The 19,381-nt window shown below is 39.0% G+C and overlaps 5 protein-coding genes, 1 long non-coding RNA gene and 1 pseudogene across 6 annotated transcripts; 1 reads left to right on the forward strand and 6 right to left on the reverse strand.

Annotated features, from left to right (window-relative positions):
• Nucleotides 1–291: 291 nt before the first annotated feature.
• Nucleotides 292–2,830, reverse strand: LOC108826758 (probable aldo-keto reductase 3). Its single transcript, XM_018600117.2, has 5 exons — nucleotides 2,697–2,830; nucleotides 1,558–2,004; nucleotides 1,262–1,462; nucleotides 853–1,128; nucleotides 292–774 (listed from the first exon to the last, which is right to left on the reverse strand). The coding sequence occupies exons 2-5, from the start codon at nucleotides 1,777–1,779 to the stop codon at nucleotides 436–438; spliced, it is 1,038 nt and encodes a 345-aa protein (XP_018455619.1). The 5' UTR covers nucleotides 1,780–2,004; nucleotides 2,697–2,830; the 3' UTR covers nucleotides 292–435.
• Nucleotides 2,656–4,324, reverse strand: LOC108826759 (probable aldo-keto reductase 3). The gene is made up of 5 exons (XM_018600118.2): nucleotides 4,015–4,324; nucleotides 3,684–3,884; nucleotides 3,427–3,599; nucleotides 3,242–3,344; nucleotides 2,656–3,129 (listed from the first exon to the last, which is right to left on the reverse strand). The coding sequence occupies exons 1-5, from the start codon at nucleotides 4,231–4,233 to the stop codon at nucleotides 2,791–2,793; spliced, it is 1,035 nt and encodes a 344-aa protein (XP_018455620.1). The 5' UTR covers nucleotides 4,234–4,324; the 3' UTR covers nucleotides 2,656–2,790.
• Nucleotides 4,325–4,845: 521 nt separating this feature from the next.
• Nucleotides 4,846–7,528, forward strand: LOC130500389 (uncharacterized). The gene is made up of 3 exons (XR_008939009.1): nucleotides 4,846–5,495; nucleotides 5,788–6,466; nucleotides 6,648–7,528. It is a non-coding gene; the product is annotated as an uncharacterized LOC130500389 (long non-coding RNA).
• A 1,511-nt stretch (nucleotides 7,529–9,039) lies between these two features.
• Nucleotides 9,040–10,068, reverse strand: LOC108825391 (cytochrome P450 71B17-like). Its single transcript, XM_018598686.2, has one exon. It carries the CDS (start codon nucleotides 9,849–9,851, stop codon nucleotides 9,261–9,263), a length of 591 nt encoding a protein of 196 aa, XP_018454188.2. The 5' UTR covers nucleotides 9,852–10,068; the 3' UTR covers nucleotides 9,040–9,260.
• A 3,699-nt stretch (nucleotides 10,069–13,767) lies between these two features.
• LOC130499895 (cytochrome P450 71B17-like) lies at nucleotides 13,768–14,891 on the reverse strand. The gene is made up of 2 exons (XM_056994388.1): nucleotides 14,163–14,891; nucleotides 13,768–14,081 (listed from the first exon to the last, which is right to left on the reverse strand). Exons 1-2 carry the CDS (start codon nucleotides 14,874–14,876, stop codon nucleotides 13,971–13,973), a joined length of 825 nt encoding a protein of 274 aa, XP_056850368.1. The 5' UTR covers nucleotides 14,877–14,891; the 3' UTR covers nucleotides 13,768–13,970.
• Nucleotides 14,892–15,077: 186 nt separating this feature from the next.
• On the reverse strand, nucleotides 15,078–17,171 carry LOC108825393 (probable aldo-keto reductase 3). The gene is made up of 5 exons (XM_018598688.2): nucleotides 16,914–17,171; nucleotides 16,628–16,831; nucleotides 16,082–16,254; nucleotides 15,909–16,011; nucleotides 15,078–15,806 (listed from the first exon to the last, which is right to left on the reverse strand). The coding sequence occupies exons 1-5, from the start codon at nucleotides 17,133–17,135 to the stop codon at nucleotides 15,465–15,467; spliced, it is 1,044 nt and encodes a 347-aa protein (XP_018454190.2). The 5' UTR covers nucleotides 17,136–17,171; the 3' UTR covers nucleotides 15,078–15,464.
• Nucleotides 17,172–17,675: 504 nt separating this feature from the next.
• Nucleotides 17,676–19,257, reverse strand: LOC108826757 (probable aldo-keto reductase 6; annotated as a pseudogene).
• Nucleotides 19,258–19,381: the final 124 nt, after the last annotated feature.

Raw genomic sequence — 19,381 nt, forward strand, 5'->3', positions numbered from 1 at the left:
TAGCTGCAAGTAGGTAGTGGATACTTGAAAACAAAACAACAAAAATAATTATTAAAAATGAAAATCAATAATTTTAAATCAGTATCTAGAAATTATAACTTCAAATATATTTTCTATTTTTATTTATATTCACTAGTCAATATCAGTAATAGTTATTTATATTTACAATAATTTTAAACCAAAACATTCTAAGTAAAGTTTTCCTAAATTACTGATATATTCATATATAAAAATTAAACGAGATATATTTGAATAGAACCGACGTTTTATAAAGAGTTTAGTCAGAAAATATGGAAATGCAAGTTGAAGTTTTCACTTGGGGAACTCTATACATTTATTTATTTATTTTACAATACATTCACACTGATATTTGGGTTTGATACACTCTGAAAGACGCAACACATCATCTCACTGACACTACCACCACCAACTGGTTTATGCGGTTTTCCAAGAAGACAATGGTGGAGTGTCGGAGTTCTTGAAAGTGGCCGTCATGTTAGCGTATCTTTCTCCTTTCACAGACTCTAGTTGGACGATGGTCTCGAGCTCAGTCATCTCTTCGGGAGTGAGTTTCACAGACAAAGCTCCGATGTTCTGATTGAGGTTCTGGATCTTAGTGGTTCCCGGGATGGGGCAAACATCATCTCCCTGGTGGTGAACCCAAGCGAGGGCTAGTTGTGCAGGAGTGCACCCTTTCTTCTCCGACATTGCACAAACCTTGTCGTAGAGAATCTTATTGTGGTCTATGTTTTCCTGTTTGAATCTTGGTAGTCTCTGCAAGAAGAAACAGAGTGTTTAAGCAAATATACAGTCTATCAAGACTTTCAATGTGGAGAGAGTAATAGTAGTTGCCTTTCTGAAGTCATCATTGTCCAGCTTCTCAAGAAGCTTTGGTCCAGCAGCGAAGAAGCCTCTTCCCAGAGGACTGTAAGCAACAATCCCTATCCCAAGCTCCCTGCAGGTTGGGACTATTTCTTCTTCAACGTCTCTCGTCCACAAAGACCACTCTTGCTGCACCGCAGTTATTGGGTGAACAGCATGTGCTCTTCTGATAGTTGAGGCAGAGGCTTCAGACAAGCCAACGTACTTTATTTTACCTTCTTCAACTAGCTTCTTCAGTTCTCCCATCTTAGAATTAACACACACAAATGAAATTGTTTAACTACTTGAGCAAAAAGGTGACAAAAAACTATTAACTTTTTTTTTCTGTAAATCAAAAAACTATTACTTCCCATTTTATTTAAGAGTTAAGAAAGCTTACAGTGATTTCGATAGGGACACGAGTATCAATCCGATGCTGGTAATAGAGATCAATGCAGTCCACATCAAGCCGCTTCAAACTTGCTTCACAAGCAGCCCTAACATAGAAAGGATCTCCCTTTATCTCTCTCTGTCCCTCTCCATAAATGATTCCAAATTTGGTAGCAAGCTCCACTTTCTCCCTCACCCCATTCTTCAGAGCCTGACAGAGTTCAAAATAATAATCAACCATCATTTCTATAGAACCCGATATAGGGCATCATCTCGACTAGCAAAAAAAAGAAGAAGAGATGGAACCTTTCCTAGGAGCAGCTCGTTGGTCTCAGGACCGTAGATGTCGGAGGTATCTAGGAAAGTGACGCCGGTATCAACTGCATGGTGGAGAAGAGTGATAGCGTCAGTTTCGGGCTTAGGAGCACCGTACAAGGTAGAGAGGCCCATGCAACCGAGGCCTTGAGCAGAGACCTCAAGGCCTTGGCTTCCAAGCTTTATTCTCTTCACAACGCAAGCTTCCGCCATTGACTATTTGACTTCGCTCGCAACACCTTTTTTTTTTTTGAAAAAAAATCTCTCTTTGCCTCTTTTGTAGAGAGTTTTGAATTTTTGTTCTTTTTTTAAATTTAGTGGAGAGGTGGGTGGAGTTGGGTTGGTGAATGGTAATGATGAGGATACTCTAAAGGACGCCGTGTGTCTTTGATTGTTTTGCTGTACTACCAGTAAAATTTGTGAAGAAAAAAGCACTACCTACAAAATACGTTGAAATAGGTTCTTTAGAGTATCTATCATCATTACCATTCATTCACCATTACCAAAAAATATATGCTGAAATAGCTTTTTTATCCTTAAAGAGTATCTTCATCATTACCACTTAAAATCAAATTACTCTAATCTAACTTTATTTTCACTTTATAATAAAGTAAAATTTTTAAATTTACTAATAATCTATTTATTTTTCTGTTCCTAACTTTATTTTCTACTCTACTCTAAAATAAAATATTTATTGGAATGAAAAGTAACTCCATAAAATATTTAAAAACACATAAAATCATAGTTTTGAGCATTCAGACTGAGTTAGAATGAGTTATTATTGGGTCAAAATTATTCAGATCTAACTAAGAATTGGGTCAAAATTATTCAGAACAGTTTTTGTCGGATCCAGATCTCAGAAAGAGTTTTAGATCCATATGTGTACCTATAGAGTTTTGGATTGGTCCCAGTTCAAGGCTTTTGGGTCAATTCCGGTTGGGATTTTTGAGTTCATGTAAAATGCCTAGGACTAATCTAAATGATAATAAGAAATCTCAAGTTGAATATTCAAAATTAGGAAGATATTTCAAAGTTTTGTAGATAAGTTACTGAATCATCATCATACGTAACATAGGTGGAACTTACGAAGATGCAACATAACACCATAACTTCAATATATAATTAATTACCTCCACTTGTCTGTCAACAGTTACATACACCACATCAATGTCAATCTACCACCATATGATATGGTCCATATCACGAGAAACTTCCAGGTGGGGTTTAAGCGGCTTTCCAAGAAGACAATGGTGGAGTGTCGGAGTTCTTAAAGTTAGGCACCATGTTACTGAATCTTTCTCCTTTCACAGAATCTGGGTGGCCAATGGTCTCTAGCTCAGACATCTCTTCCGGAGTGAGTTTCACAGATAAAGCTCCAATGTTCTGATTGAGATTTTCGATCTTAGTAGTTCCTGGGATGGGACAAACATCGTCTCCTTGGTGGTGAAGCCATGCGAGGGCTAGTTGTCCTGGAGTGCATCCTTTCTTCTCTGACATTTCACAAACTTTCTCGTAGAGAATCTTGTTGTGGACTAAGTTCTCCGGTTGGAATCTTGGTAGAGTCTGCAACAAGAAACATAATTTTAGCAGATAGACAGTGAGTCTGTTTTGATATTACCTAGAGTATATTTAAAGGTTCATCAATCAAAGGGGTATACAAAGCCTATGTACTTACCTTCCTGTAGTCATTATTCTCTATTTTATCAAGAAGCTTTGGTCCAGAAGCGAAGAAGCCTCTTCCTAGAGGACTGTAAGCAACAATCCCAATCCCAAGTTCCCTGGAGTATGTTAAGAGAAGCCGTTACATGACTTTGATGAATAATGCAACAAGAAAAGATGACAAAAAAAAAATCTGAATACCTGCAGGTCGGGATGACTTCTTCTTCCACGTCTCTGGACCACAGAGACCATTCTAACTGCACTGCAGTAATAGGGTGAACAGCATGCGCTCTTCTGATAGTTGAAGCTGAAGCTTCAGACAAACCAATGTACTTTATCTTACCCTCTTCCACTAGCTTCTTCAGTTCCCCCATCTTAAAAGCAAAAAGACAAAAGCAAAAGGTATCAGCTTTTTTTAATAAAAGTCATGAAGTAAATTTTGAAAGAGAAGGGCTTACAGTGATTTCGATAGGGACACGAGCATCGATCCGATGCTGATAGTAAAGATCAATGCAATCAACATCAAGACGCTTCAAACTAGCTTCACAAGCAGCTCTAACGTACAAAGGATCTCCCTTTATCTCTCTCTTCCCCTCTCCGTAAATAATCCCAAATTTGGAAGCAAGCTCCACTCTCTCCCTCACCCCATCCTTCAGAGCCTGACACAAGTCCAACGATAAAGCTCAAAAGAACCAGAAACAAACCCTAAAACCTATAAAGGTTGTTCCTTTCTCGAAAACCCAACTCTGATTAGCGAAAACCAAAACAGAGACTGATCAAAAACCGAACCTTGGCGAGGAGCAACTCGTTGGTCTTAGGACCGTAGCTGTCGGCGGTGTCGAGGAAAGTGACGCCGGAGTCGATAGCGTGGTGGAGGAGAGCGATGGGATCAGTTTTGGGCTCGGGAACACCGAAGAAGGCGGAGAGGCTCATGCAGCCGAGGCCTTGAGCCGATACTTCGAGGCCTTGGCTTCCCAGTTTTATCCTCCTCACTCTACAATCAGCCATGGATTCTGTTTCAAACCCGCTCTCTCTGTCACTCTAGCTTCTCTCTGTCTGTTGTGAATCGAGTGTGGATTATCACAATTGGGTTGGTTCACTCTACGAAATAGATAAAAATGTTTTGAAAAAATAAATTGGATTAAAAAAGGTAATATTCAAAAAATTTGTTTTTGGAAAAGAATTTTATTCAGTATTCAAAAAAAAATTCCTGAATATTTTTTTTTTCAAAATCCATAAAATTCTTTGTTGAAAGTATTTTTAAAACTTTTGTTTAAAAATTTAAATCATAAACCCAGGCCCCTCCAATTTCAAGTTAGATTAGATAATCTTAATGATGTAAATATATTGAAACCTCTATAAATTAATAATATTGGGATTACATCAAAAGTATAACTTTTTATTAATTTATAAAAATTATTAATTTATCGATATATTAACCGAACCAAAAATTTGATTTCAAACTATAAAATTATATTATTTTATAGTGATTTTTAATATATATTAATTTATAAAATATTAAATTAAAGAGGTTATACCGTATGTTTTACCTTTCAAATAAAATATATGTTATTCATTTTAATTATTGTGGACTATTTTTATGTTAAAACCTTTTAATACTATCTTATGATACTTCTCTCAAAGGACATATCTACTTTTTGTTTTAATTTGTTTCAAAAATTAATTTTTATATTTAAGTTATTTTGTAATTATATTTGTATTTAATATTAGTTTAATTTGATAGAATAATCATTTAAATACATAAAATTCATAGTGGAGACATAACAGTTATCAATAAATCATATTTATGTTTTAATATAATAGATCCGACGACTTCAAGAGAGAAAGAGAGCTGGTTATATGAATACAATGATTATAAATAATATGACATATATTTCACAGTAACAAATAATATTATGTAAATATTTTAAATTATCAATATAAATAAAAAGTATAATATAATGATATTTTGAAGTAATTTATAAACTAAATTTGCAAAAAAAAATGTTCTGCCTTTAGTAGATAAACGTTCTGGTTCGGCCACTGTTATACTTAAAATCAAATGTGGGGCCTTAGAAACGACCAAGCAAGACATGGAGCTAAAAAAACACATGTGGTGGCATGGTGCTGTGGTGATGGCAGAATAAGATTTACATGAGGAATTCTGAGAAAAGTAAATATGGGAAACGGACACAATCGATGCTGAATTCTATGGAGTGGAAGCATGCTTGTGTCTTTGATGACGTATGAACTGCTGTGTTACCTTTCAGGTACGTCATTCTTCTGTCGTTTTCTTTTTTTAGTTTTATCTCTTTGAAATTCTAAACACTTTTATGTTTAATGTTCTCTTAATGATCAATTAGTCGCATATCAAAGAGCCGTAAGGTTTACAGAAGGAGACAATAAGTTGAGTGTAATGAAAGTGAAACATATCTACAACACATATCTACATTATTCAGGGTTTTCACAAAAATCTTACAGACAGTTTAAGATAAAAGTGCGCAGATCGTTATCTTACAGACACTTATATACATACCATACATTTCCATTTTTTTGCCACAGAGTGTATTTGAAACTTCTTCATTTTCTGGAAAAGGAGTTTGGTGTAACCAGTGAACTAAGAACCGGGACCAGCTTAAGAGGTACTTTCTTGACAACCGTAAGAGTACCAGCTTCTTCTATATCGACGTCTCTCTCGGTCATCCCATCAGGCAACTTCCAGTCGAAGAAGTAAAGTAAGTTCAAGAGTCCCAGTTCAACAGTAGCCATCCCCATTGTTATCCCGGGACACCTCCTTCGACCAGAGCCAAATGGTAAGAACTCGAAATGCTGGCCTCTATAACCCACAGGACTATCTATAAACCTCTCCGGGTTAAACTCTTCAGGGTTTATCCAGAGTTTGGGATCTCGGGCTATGGCCCAAGCGTTGACCAAGATCCGTCTCTTGGGAGGAATATCATAGCCTTGAACCTTGATGTGAGCCATAGTTTCCCTTGGAAGCAGAAGAGGTAGTACAGGGTGTAACCTGAATGTTTCCATGATCACGAGGTTCAAGTAAGGAACCTTACCGATATCTTCTTCGGTGATTCTCTCCTTACTCTCTCCAAAGCGGTCACGGATCTCGCCTTGAACTTTCTTCATCACTTCCATGTTTCTAACGAGTTCCGTCATTGTCCATATCATGGTGACGGCTCCTGTGTCTATCCCACCAAGAAATATATTCTACCAACAAACCAATAAAGTAAGTTAAAAATTTAGATTAAAAATTTGAATAATAATGTTTTTTAAGGAAATGTTATAGATTTACCGTGAGAACCCCCTTCATATGATCTATTGTGAACTTTAAGGAATAATCTTTTTCTTTTTATGGATCACGTCCAACATTGACACTATAATGTCATCTTGATATTTTGATCTTTCAGGACTCAAATGATCATCGATCATATGTTGAAACATGGCATCCAGCTTACGGAAAACATCATTGAGCCTCTTGTGCTGTCCTGAAAGCAAGTCAATAAGCCATCCAACTCCGGCGATAGGGAAGAAATCAGAGCAAGTGAAACTAGCTAGGGCAGTCTCGGCTTCGAACACGAGCTCATCGATCTTTTCTCTGTCGATAAACGTGCTCTCGTGGAAACTATGTCCAAAAGCAAGTTTAAAGAAGATACTCGCGGTTAGCCAGTAAAGAGTTTTGCTCAAATTGACCGTAGCTCGATCAACTGCAGATTCGGACAGTTTCTTGACCAGCAAGTTACACTCTTCCTCTCTGATATATCTGGAAGACTGGAGCTTTTTCAAACAGAAAAGCTCGCGGACCAAAAACTTACGCCGCTCTTTCCACTCTTCACTGTATTGAGTAAAACCGATATCTTTAAAACCACGAGAGATTAGCCTTGGTCCGACAAGATTAGGCCTGGTGCAACAGTCTAGGTCATGAGTTCTGAGCACTTCTTCAGCTGCTTCTTTTGATGAGACCACAGTTACAGGGGCCAAACCTAAGTGAACAAGCATGACGTGTCCCGTTCTTTCCGCTAGGCGTTGAAGTGACCTGTGAGGCAACTCTCCAACTTGGTGTAAGTTTCCGATGATCGGAAACTGTGGAGGCTTTGGAGGAAGATTCCATTTAGAGCGTTTGATGATCTTCCTTAAGACAAAGGTTAAGGAAGCAAAGGTGATGAGGAAAAGACAGAGCAAAGAGATTGCCATGTTTCTTTGTTTCGAGGCTTACTGAGAAAATGAAATTGATATTGCTGTTAAAGTACTTTTATAGTTCCAAGAGGGAAGAACAAAACAAAATTCCATTAGATTCCATTGAGATATGATGCTTCAAGCTCATCTCAAAATACAGTGACACTTTTAGAAATTAGTTTTCAAATAATGTAATAGATTATAACACAGTGAAATTAGTATTTTATTTTTGAAAGCATAGACACTGTGACATTGTTGAAGCCCCAACGCATAAGGGCAGCACAACACTTGAGAGAGAGAGAGGTTACCACTTTTCTTTCTCTCTAGCTAATTTGAATTGAAACTCTAATTTCTCTCATTTTCTCCCTTGTCGCGGTAAATCGATTTTTTTATTAAATTACAGTCGGATGGATTAGATTTTAATGATCGAATGAGAGAATTAAACAGAGTTAATGTCTCACACATCCATGTCACTTTTGGATTAATTAACGAAATTAAGCTCATGATTTTAATTAGATAACATCATTTAATTTGAAGGATTTGTCATACATAACATATCCTTGTATATCTAGATATATATTAATTTAGTATGTATTATTAACATTTAACAATGTGGTAGTCAATACTTCATGTAACCAACAATCATTTTTTTGATAATTTACAATTAAACTATTGTTGCATACCGTATTCAACTAGTCATAAATATCCTATAAATGTCGTACAAAACGCTTAATAACAACTAGTCATAACTTTTTATGTCACTTAAAAATGTAATCAACCACATATGTATCTTAGATTTCCGCAAAAGCTACGTTTAAAACGGTTAGATTTTAAGTTAGGGTAAGTATGATTTGTCCCTAGAGGGCATTTCAGCAATTTTCCCATGGGAGGAGAGCATGGTGGAAAACTATGTTGATCGATAGATTTTCTTTTATTACGACAAAGGGGACTAGGGTATTTTTTACAACTAAAACAATTGTGTGAACCTTATGAGACGACAAAATGAAGGCCTGGTGTTAAAAAGCCACATGTGGTGGTATGGTGCCGTGCTGATGGCAGAGAAGATTTAAATGAGAATTCTGAGACAGGTTTGCAGTTCAATAAAAGTAAATGAGAAACGGACACAATGCTAAATTCTAAGGAGTGGAAGCATGCTTGGCCTTGAAGACATATTAAATACTTAGGGTCGGGCCTAGGTAGAATCTAATGAAGTATGTGCTTCAGGATCAAGGAAAAAAAAAAAAAAATATATATATATATCTGTATAAGGCCAAAATAACAGAAATATCTTGTACTCTACTCGTAAAAGTTATTCACAGTGCTATAATGCTATTATAAATCCAGGTTCAAACCTCTATAGCTGCTTTTTAAGTATTTTCACGATTTTTGAAAATGAAAAGAGGTCAACTGTTTCTATTCGGCTTCTGGTCTCCTGGGCCATTACTACTATGATTATCGTGTGAACAAGTTACGAAAATATGATCATCCTGTTACAATCAGATGATCTTTCAAAACATGTTTGTGTGCAGCCACAAATAATCATTTTTATTACATCGTAGGTACGAGATTCTTCTGTCCTTTTCCTTTTTAGATTTAAACTTTTTTTGAAATTCTCTATTTTCTGCTTAATGTTGTCTTAGTGATCAATGCAGTCACACAGTCATATCAAAGAGTCGCAAGGCTTAAAAGAAGTTTGAGAGTGTATAATGAAGCATATCGACAACACAGACTCTATTCTCCACGGAGCCATTAATTCAGGCTTTTACACATAATCTTACTGATAGTTTTTTATACTTGCCGCACATTTCCTTATTTTACTAGAGAAAGTGTATCTATTTGAAACTTCTTCATTTTCTGGAACTGGAGTTAGGTGTAATCAGTGGACTAAGAACTGGGACCAGCTTGAGAGGTACTTTCTTGACAACCGTAAGAGTACCGGCTTCTTCTATATCGATGTCTCTCTCGGTCATCCCATCAGGCAACTTCCAGTCGAAGAAATAAAGTAAGTTCAAGAGTCCCAATTCAACAGTAGCCATCCCCATAGCCATCCCGGGACACATCCTTCGACCAGAGCCAAACGGTAAGAGCTCGAAATCTTGTCCTTTATAATCCACATGACTATCAACAAACCTCTCGGGGTTAAACTCTTCCGGGTTTGTCCAGAGTTTGGGATCTCGGGCTATGGCCCAAGCGTTGACCAAGATCCGTCTCTTGGGAGGAATATCATAGCCTTGAACCTTGATGTGAGCCATAGTTTCCCTTGGAAGCAGAAGCGGAACTGCTGGATGTAATCTGAATGTTTCCTTGATCACGAGGTCCAAGTAAGGAACTCTACCGATATCTTCTTCAGTGATTCTCTCCTTGCCGTTGCCAAGGCGGTCACGGATCTCGTCTTGAAATTTCTTCATCACTTCCATGTTTCTTGCGAGTGTTGACATGAAGCAGAATTAAGCTGCCAGACTTGATAATTAAGCTGCCAGACTTATAAGGCTTTATAAGACTTTATAAGGAGTACTAGACTTGTGTTTACCAACATGAAAAGAAGAAGAAGAGAGAAGGAGACCGTTGAAGATATTATAAACAATAAATAGTTTATTATAATATGTACTGAGGCACCTTGTCTTTAAATACTTGTACTCAGATCTACAATTAATTAACAAGGAAAAATTATTCTCTCCTTCTCTCTCTTACAGTTTGAAATCTAGATCTCTCTCATTTTCTCTCTCACTCTCTCTCTCTTGTTCTTCATTCTTCCAGAAATAAATTCTCAGATAATTCTCTAATTCTCACATGGTATCAGAGCTATAAGCTCCTGAAACCTATTCTACTTCCGCAAATCTACTCTTTAAATTTCTTTTTCTTACTCAGATAATCTTTTGAAATCCCTACCACTGGATAATAGCTGTTCTTGATGTTCTTCAACTGTTCATTATGGAAAAATCAGAGATTTTTATTCCTGTAACCCTTGAGGGGTCTAATTATCTGATATGGTCAAGAGTGGCCAGAATTACCTTGGGAAGCCATGGACTTTGGGACAGCCACATTATGAAGGCTGGAACTTCAAAGAGGATGACTCAAGAAGAAATTAAGGCTACACGCCTGAAGCATGACAACAAGTGGGTTCAAGAAGACCAGCAAACACTTGGAATCATACACAACTCTCTGTCTGAGCCAATCTTAAAGGCTCATTCTCACATTAAAACCGCCAGGAATCTATGGGAGAATCTTCAGACTGTCTATGGAAGTCTATGGGAAAGTCTTCAAGCTGTTTATGAGCAAGACAAGTTTTTCAACTTTCTCCTGCACCTGGATTCAACCTACAACAGCCTGATTATGTGGACTGCTCCTTGTATGTCTAGAGAGAATCACAAATACTTTGTCACCTTCATTGATGAGAAGTCCAAATACACTTGGGTGACACTGATACAGTCTAAGGACAGAGTCTTGGAAGCTTTCAAGAATTTTCAGTCTCATGTCGCCACTCATTTCAGTGCTAAGTTGAAGATTCTCAGGTCAGATAATGGTGGAGAGTACATAAGCATAGCATTCAAGCAATTCCTATCACAACATGGGATTATTCATCAGACTAGCTGTCCTTATACTCCTCAGCAAAATGGAGTTGCTGAGAGGAAAAACAGGCACCTTATGGAAGTGGCTAGATCAATGATGTTTCACACTAATGTCCCAAAGCGGTTCTGGAGTGATGCTGTGATGTCTGCTTGTTATCTGATCAATAGGACTCCAACTAAAGTCCTCAATGACCTTTCTCCTTATGAAGTTCTCAACAAGAGCAAGCCATCTCTGGATCACATGCGTGTGTTTGGATGCATCTGCTTTGTACTGGTACCAGGAGAGCAGAGAAACAAACTTGAAGCCAGAAGCACTAAAGCCATGTTCGTGGGTTATTCTCCTAACCAAAAAGGCTACAAGTGCTATGATCCAGACATGAGAAGGATGCTAGTCTCTAGAGATGTAAAGTTTGTGGAATCAAGAGGATACTATGAGGAGAAGAGTTGGGATAAGCTCAAGGACCTCGCTCAAACATCCTCTGATAGGGCAGACAACTTAAGGCGCATCATGGAGTCAATTGGAATCAATTTACCAAACTCACCATCCCCGACCAGAGAGGTTCCAACACACGCTGTAGATAAAACAGTGGAAGATGTTGAGATCACTCATCTTGATCATGAAGGGGGTGATAGAACTGAGCAGCCTGCGCAAGCTCAACCTGAAGAAAGCCCAGTATCTCATGATCAAGATGATAGATCAGAAGCTGAGGTACAGATGGGAGAGCCAAGTGGAGTCAGTAGATCAGAAGATGAGGTACAGATGGGAGAGCCAAGTGGAGTCAGTGAGGCTGAACCTGAGCTGATTCAACCAGTGAGAAGGAGTACAAGAGTGAAGAAACCATCTCAGTGGGTTGACACTAGAGTGTATTTCAATAGCCAAGCTGTAGCTCACCCAATTCAAGCAGTCTGCTCACTTGCTCAATATCCAGTGGAGCATCAAGCTTTCATGATCAGCTTAGATGAGGAGTATATTCCAAGGTCTTATGAAGAAGCAATGGCATTGGACGAATGGAGAGAATCTGTTGGGGATGAGATTGGTGCTATGGTTAAGAATGACACATGGTATGAGACTAAACTCCCCAAAGGCAAAAAAGCAGTTACAAGCAGACTACTCTTCACTATAAAGTATCAAGCTAATGGGAAACCAGAGAGAAAGAAGACCAGGATTGTTGCAAGAGGCTACACTCAGGTGTATGGGGAAGATTACTTGGATACATTTGCACCTGTGGCCAAACTACACACGATCAGAGTGGTTCTCTCATTGGCAGTCAACTTAGAGTGGGATCTATGGCAGATGGATGTCAAGAATGCTTTCCTTCAACGTGAATTAGAAGATGAAGTCTACATGAGACCACCTCCTGGTATGGAAGATCTTGTGCAACCAGGAAATGTGCTTAGGCTAAAGAAAGCAATATATGGATTAAAGCAATCCCCAAGAGCTTGGTACCATAAACTCAGCACAACACTCAATGGAAGAGGATTCAACAAGTCTGAAGCTGATCACACCCTCTTTACACTCACCACACAACAAGGCATCATAGTCATATTGATATATGTGGATGACATTATTGTCACAGGGAGTGATAAAGAATGTATCATCTCAACTAAGGCTTTCCTCAAATCCTCATTTGATATTAAAGACTTGGGTGAACTAAAGTACTTTATAGGGATTGAGATATGCCGATCTAAAGAAGGGCTATTCTTAAACCAAAGAAAGTACACACTTGATATGTTGAGTGAGGCAGGTGATCTAGGAAGAAAGATAGCAAAGACTCCACTAGAAGATGGTTACAAGGTACTGCGTAAGGGGGAGTTTGAGGACAAACCATTTGAAGATGTGAAGCGGTACAGGAGGATGGTTGGAAAGCTCATATATCTAACCATCACAAGACCAGACATCTGCTTTGCTGTAAACCAAGTGAGCCAACAGATGCAAGCACCAAAGGTTCATCATTGGAACATGGTTGAGAGGATCCTAAGATATCTAAGAGTGGCGCCAGGACAAGGAATCTGGATGGGATGCAACAAAAGCACTGAGATAGTTGGATATTGTGATGCTGATTGGGCAGGAGACAGAGTTGATAGGAGATCAACTACTGGATATTGCACTTTTATTGGAGGGAATTTGGTGACTTGGAAGAGCAAGAAGCAGAAGGTGGTGTCTTGCTCTAGTGCTGAAGCAGAATATAGAGCTATGAGGAAGCTCACAAGCGAGTTGATTTGGATTAAGGGATTGCTCAAAGACTTGGGAATTGAATCTATAACTCCAATCACTATGCATTGTGATAATCAGGCTGCAATACACATTGCCAGCAACTCAGTCTTTTATGAGAGGACCAAACACATAGAGGTTGATTGCCATAAGGTGAGACAAGCTGTTGAGCAGAAGATCATCCTCCCATGTTATACCAGAAGTGAAGACCAGTTGGCTGATATCTTCACCAAAGCTGCAAGTTCTAAAGTATGCGTGTTCATCCATTCAAAGCTTGGACTTGTGGATCTCTCATCGCATTGATCCTCTAACCATGAGGTGTTCTACTCTTTCCTTGATATGTTTTTTTCCCACTGGGTTTTGCATATCAAGGTTTTAATGAGGGAATGATTCATGGTTTCCAAACTTGACTTGTTCCACATGGTCAAGTTTGAGGAGGAGTGTTGACATGAAGCAGAATTAAGCTGCCAGACTTGATAATTAAGCTGCCAGACTTGAGAATTAAGCTGCCAGACTTATAAGGCTTTATAAGACTTTATAAGGAGTACTAGACTTGTGTTTACCAACATGAAGAGAAGAAGAAGAGAGAAGGAGACCGTTGAAGATATTATAAACAATAAATAGTTTATTATAATATGTACTGAGGCAACTTGTCTTTAAATACTTGTACTCAGATCTACAATTAATTAACAAGGAAAAATTATTCTCTCCTTCTCTCTCTTACAGTTTGGAATCTAGATCTCTCTCATTTTTTCTCTCACTCTCTCTCTTGTTCTTCATTCTTCCAGAAATAAATTCTCAGATAATTCTCTAATTCTCACAGCGAGTTCCGTCATAGTCCATATCATGGTGATGGCCCCTGTGTCTATCCCAGCAAGAAATATATTCTACCAAACAAAACAATAAAATTTAAAAGTTCAGATTAAACTTCAACGCAAAAATGTGTTTTAAAGAATTAGTAGATTTACCGCGAGAACCCCCTTGATATGATCTACCGTGAGCCTCAAGGAATCATTTTTGCCTTGTTTATTTATCACATCCAACATTAAATCTATAATGTCACTGTGATCTTTTGATCTTTCAGGACTCGAATGATCATCGATCACACGGTGAAACATGGCATCCAGCTTACGGAAAACATCGTTGAGCCTCTTGTGCTGTCCCGAAAGCAAGTCAACGAGCCATCCAACTCCCGCGATGGGGAAGAAATCAGAGCATGTGAAACTAGCGAAGGCTGTCTCGCCTTCGAACACGAGCTCATCGATGTTTTCTTGATCGACAAGCTTGCTCTCGTGGAAACTCTCTCCAAAAGCAACTCTAAACAAGATACTCGCGGTTAGACAGAAGAGGGTTTTGCTCAAATCGACTGGAGATGGAGACGATTGCTCCACCGCGGATTCAGACAGTTTCTTGACCAGCAAGTTACACTCTTCCTCTCTGATGTAACCAAAAGACTGAACCTTTTTCAAAGAGAAAAACTCGCGCACCAAGAACTTACGCCGCTCTTTCCACTCTTCGTTGTATTGCGAAAAGCCGATATCTTTAAAACCACGAGAGATTAGATTCGACCCGACAAGCTTAGGCCTGGTGCAACAGTGTTTGTCCTGAGTTCTGAGCACTTCTTCAGCTGCTTCTTTCGATGAGACCACAGTGACAGGGACCATACCTAAGTGAACAAGCATGACGTGTCCCGTTCTTTCGGCTAAACGTTGAAGTGACCTGTGAGGCAACTCTCCAACTTGGTGTAAGTTTCCGATGATAGGTAACTGTGGAGGGCTTGGGGGAAGATTCCATTTAGAGCGTTTGATCTTCTTTCCGACAAAGATTAAGTAAGCAAAGGTGATAAGGAAAAGACAGAGCAAAGGGATTGCCATTTTTTCTGTTTCGTGGGTTTAGTTAATGAGAAAATTAAATTGGTATTACTGTTTTAAGTATCTTGATAGTTCCAAGAGGCAGGAAGAGAACAAAACTTCACTGGATTCGATTGAGATATGCTTCAAAGTACAGTAACACATCACGAAAATATTATTCAAATAATGTTATAAATTATAAAACATAGCGAAATAACTTAATCTTGGTATGCATATTTTATTTTGAAAGCAAAGACACTGTGAGATTGTTTTAAGCCCCTATGCATAGGTCGAACTCTCTCGAAGATGCAGCACAACAACTACAACATATTATTATATTTTTTTTTCTGAATTATAAACATATTATTTATTACTTACATAGTATTGGTGTGTAATGGAAATTGAGAACCAGAGGAGCTCTCAAACGGTGGCTTTCCAAGAAGACAACGGTGGAGTGTCTGAGTTCTTAAAAGTGGGGACCATGGCCGTGTATCTTTCTCCTTTTACAGACTCTGGTTGTCCGATGGTCTCGAGCTCAGACATCTCTTCTGGAGTGAGTTTCACTGATAAAGCCCCGATGTTCTGATTTAGGTTTTCTATCTTAGTGGTTCCTGGGATGGGGCAAACATCATCTCCCTGGTGGTGAACCCACGCGAGGGCTAGTTGTGCAGGAGTGCATCCTTTCTTCTCAGACATTGCACAAACCTTGTCGTAGAGAATCTTGTTGTGGTCTAAGTTTTCCTGTTGGAATCTTGGTAGAGTCTGCCACAAGAAACAGAGTTGGGTAAATGTACAGTCAGTGTAATTCATCAACTAAAGGTTCAGCAATCAAGTCTTTTCAATGGAGAGAGTAGTAGTAGTTGCCTTTCTGTAGTCATCACTGTCCAGCTTCTCAACAAGCTTTGGTCCTGATGCGAAGAAGCCTCTTCCCAGAGGACTGTAAGAAACAATCCCTATCCCAAGTTCCCTAAAGAAAGAAAAGTGAACATGATGAATATTGCACAAAAAGAAAAAAAACAACGTTATTACCAATATACCTGCATGTCGGGACAATATCTTCTTCCACGTCTCTCGTCCACAAAGACCACTCTAGCTGCACTGCAGTAACTGGGTGAGCAGCATGCGCTCTTCTGATAGTTGAGGCAGAGGCTTCAGAGAAACCAATGTACTTAATCTTACCTTCTTCAACTAGCTTCTTAAGTTCTCCCATCTTGGAATTTTATAGAGAAAGAAACTCATAAGTCTAATTGAAGAAACCCCCTCAGAAAATAAGCCAGTAGTATCACAATAGAGGAATCGATGCAGGGCCGGTTTTGAGATTTTGGAGCTATATAGATAATTTTTTATAGGTTTGTAGAATTTTTTTCTTACAGATTTGGGAGCCTGTATATATTTAATTTTTTTAAAAAAATTTTGGGAGTCATATGCAAATGCTTCACTAGCCTCGATTCTGAAGCGATGCAACACAAGCGAAAACATGTTCTTGGAACCTATTAGTTCAATACCCGGAGCTAAAGATGGACCTACATAGAAGCTTTGAAACACCATGTCATGGAGGATGATATTGTAAGAGAAGGTCTTACAGTGATTTCGATAGGGACACGTGTATCAACCCGATGCTGATAATAGAGATCAATGCAGTCCACATCAAGCCGCTTCAAACTTGCTTCACAAGCAGCCCTAACGTACAAAGGATCTCCCTTTATCTCTCTCTTCCCCTCTCCATAGTTGATCCCGAACTTGGTTGCAAGCTCCACTCTCCTCCTCACTCCATCATACTTCAGAGCCTAACGGAGGATTCAAAACATCTCAAGTATGACAAATCATTTCTTGCAAAGCAAAACATGATCAAAATCGCGGATCCCGAACCTTGCCGAGGAGCAACTCGTTGGTCCCAGGACCGTAGACGTTGGAGGTATCGAAGAACGTAACGCCGGAATCAATAGCGTGGTGGAGAAGAACGATGGCGTCAGCTTCCGGCTTAGAAGGGCCGTAGAAAGAGGATATGCTCATGCAACCGAGGCCCTGCGCAGAGACCTCAAGGCCTTGGCTTCCTAGCTTCATCCTCCTCACTTCGCAACCTTTCGCCATGGTCTCTCTCTCTCTCGATCGTGTCTCGAAGTTCGGTTATTGCTGGACACTTGTAGTTTGGTTGGTGAATGAAAGAATATGTCAGAATTCAAAATTGACCTTTATAACCCTAATGGAGTAACTCACGGTTTACAAAACCGGTTAACTATCCAATTTGATAGATCTACTACATAGCCGATCCGAGATTGTCGATCTTATAATTAGTAGCCTAACCAGTTGGTTTGATCTTTTTAACCTCAATTTAGTAATTAATAATTAGCGGTTTACAATTTGGTTTACTATCGAACTTTATAAATTTACTACAAATCAGATCCAACGACGACTATCATATTCCTATATCTCAGTAACCAAACCGATTGGTTAGGGAACTAATGATTCTTTAAAACCATTATTTTCCGGTTTTGTGTTCTATTTTTGTTACACATTTTCGTCAGCACTGTGTTTAAGGGATCGTTTTTTGTGAAATATAGTTTCATCAGAAATGTTATTAAATTTACTCATAATATTTTAAAAAGAAATTATTTTATAAAAATTGCATCCTCAAAAGCAGTCACCAAACAGATCATAAACTTGTGCAATCCAAATACGGCTATGCTGCTTTCCAAGAAGACAATGGTGGAGTTTCAGAGTTCTTGTAAGTAGCCATTATGTTCCAATGTCGTTCCCCTTTCACCACATCCGGTCTGGCAATGGCTTCAAGCTCAGCCATCTCATCGGAAGTTAGCTTCACGGGCAAAGCTCCAATGTTCTGGATCAGGTTTTGGATCTTGGAGGTTCCCGGAATGGGACAGACATCATCTCCTTGGTGGTGAACCCATGCAAGAGCTAGTTGTGCAGGAGTGCATCTCTTCTTTCTTGCCATCTCTTGGACTTTCTCGAAGACAATCTTGTTGTGGTCTAGATTCTCCTGTTTGAATCTCGGTAGATTCTGCGAAATCAGAGAAAATAGTAAGAAACAGAACATAACTAAGATGACTTCCAAATCTTGAAGAGTAAACTGAATCAATCGTGTTACGTGCCTTTCGTATATCACCTTGCTCCAAATTCTCAGCAAGTTTGGGTCCTGATGCAAAGAAGCCTCTTCCTAGAGGGCTATAAGCTACAATTCCAATCCCAAGCTCCCTAGAGATGTTACAAGAGACGATATATTAAACATGTAAACGAAATGCAAAATGTTATGGCTGGTACTGATTCTGATTCTGATATCTGATTCCTCACACACCTGCAGGTGGGAATGATATCTTCTTCCACCTCTCTCGACCATAAGGACCATTCTATCTGCACAGCGGTTATTGGATGAACAGCATGTGCCCTTCTGATAGTTGACGCAGATGCTTCAGACAAACCGATGTACTTTATTTTACCTTCTTCAACTAGCTTCTTCAGTTCTCCCATCTTTGAAAATATATAATCACTAAACACAATAAGTCTTCTCAATAATAATTACATTAAAATGCATAATAGTATACTTCAAGTTGTTCCCCTGATGACTCATTATTACTACTAATAAAAATTTTGGTTGCTCTGTGAGATATATCAGTAACTTGGGACGCAAGTTTGGGGTAAAATGAAACCAAGAAGGCACTACCGTGACTTCGATGGGGACAGTAGTATCAATCCGATGCTGGTAATAAAGATCAATGGAATGGAAGTAACACCAAGACGCCTTAAGCTAGCCTCACAAGCAGACCTCACATAGTCTGGATCTCCCCTGAAACCAAATTTTCCGTCTTCAGAAGCAGTGATCCCAAACTTTGTAGCCAGTTCCATTTTCTCCCTCAACCCATCTTTCAAAGCCTGTCAGTGTTTGATGATTGGTACGAACCTTAAACGCTAAACTCTATATCACAGCCTAAAACCCTAATTAATCCAAAAAATAAGATCTTTGATTTGTTACCTTGCCGAGGAGCAGCTCGTTTGTCTCAGGACCGTAGAAGTCGGAAGTGTCAAGGAATGTGATTCCAGCTTTAATGGCATGACGTAGGAGAGCGACGGCGTTGGTCTCAGGTGTCGGAGCGCCGTAGAAAGCGGAGAGACCCATGCAACCAAGTCTCTGAGCCGAAACCTCAAGGCCTTGGCTCCCCAGCTTCATCCTACGGACTGTGAAAGCTTCTTCAGCCATTGAAAAGATTCAATTAAAATGTTTTAAACACAGAGAAAAGAAAAAGGGCCTTTGAGCATTTGGAAGCAGAAGCGAGTGGTATTTATAGCACTGGAGCCAGCGGCCAGATTTTATGTTCAAAGTC

Source organism: Raphanus sativus, chromosome 9 (genome assembly GCF_000801105.2).
Source record: "Raphanus sativus cultivar WK10039 chromosome 9, ASM80110v3, whole genome shotgun sequence".
NCBI lineage: Eukaryota > Viridiplantae > Streptophyta > Magnoliopsida > Brassicales > Brassicaceae > Raphanus > Raphanus sativus.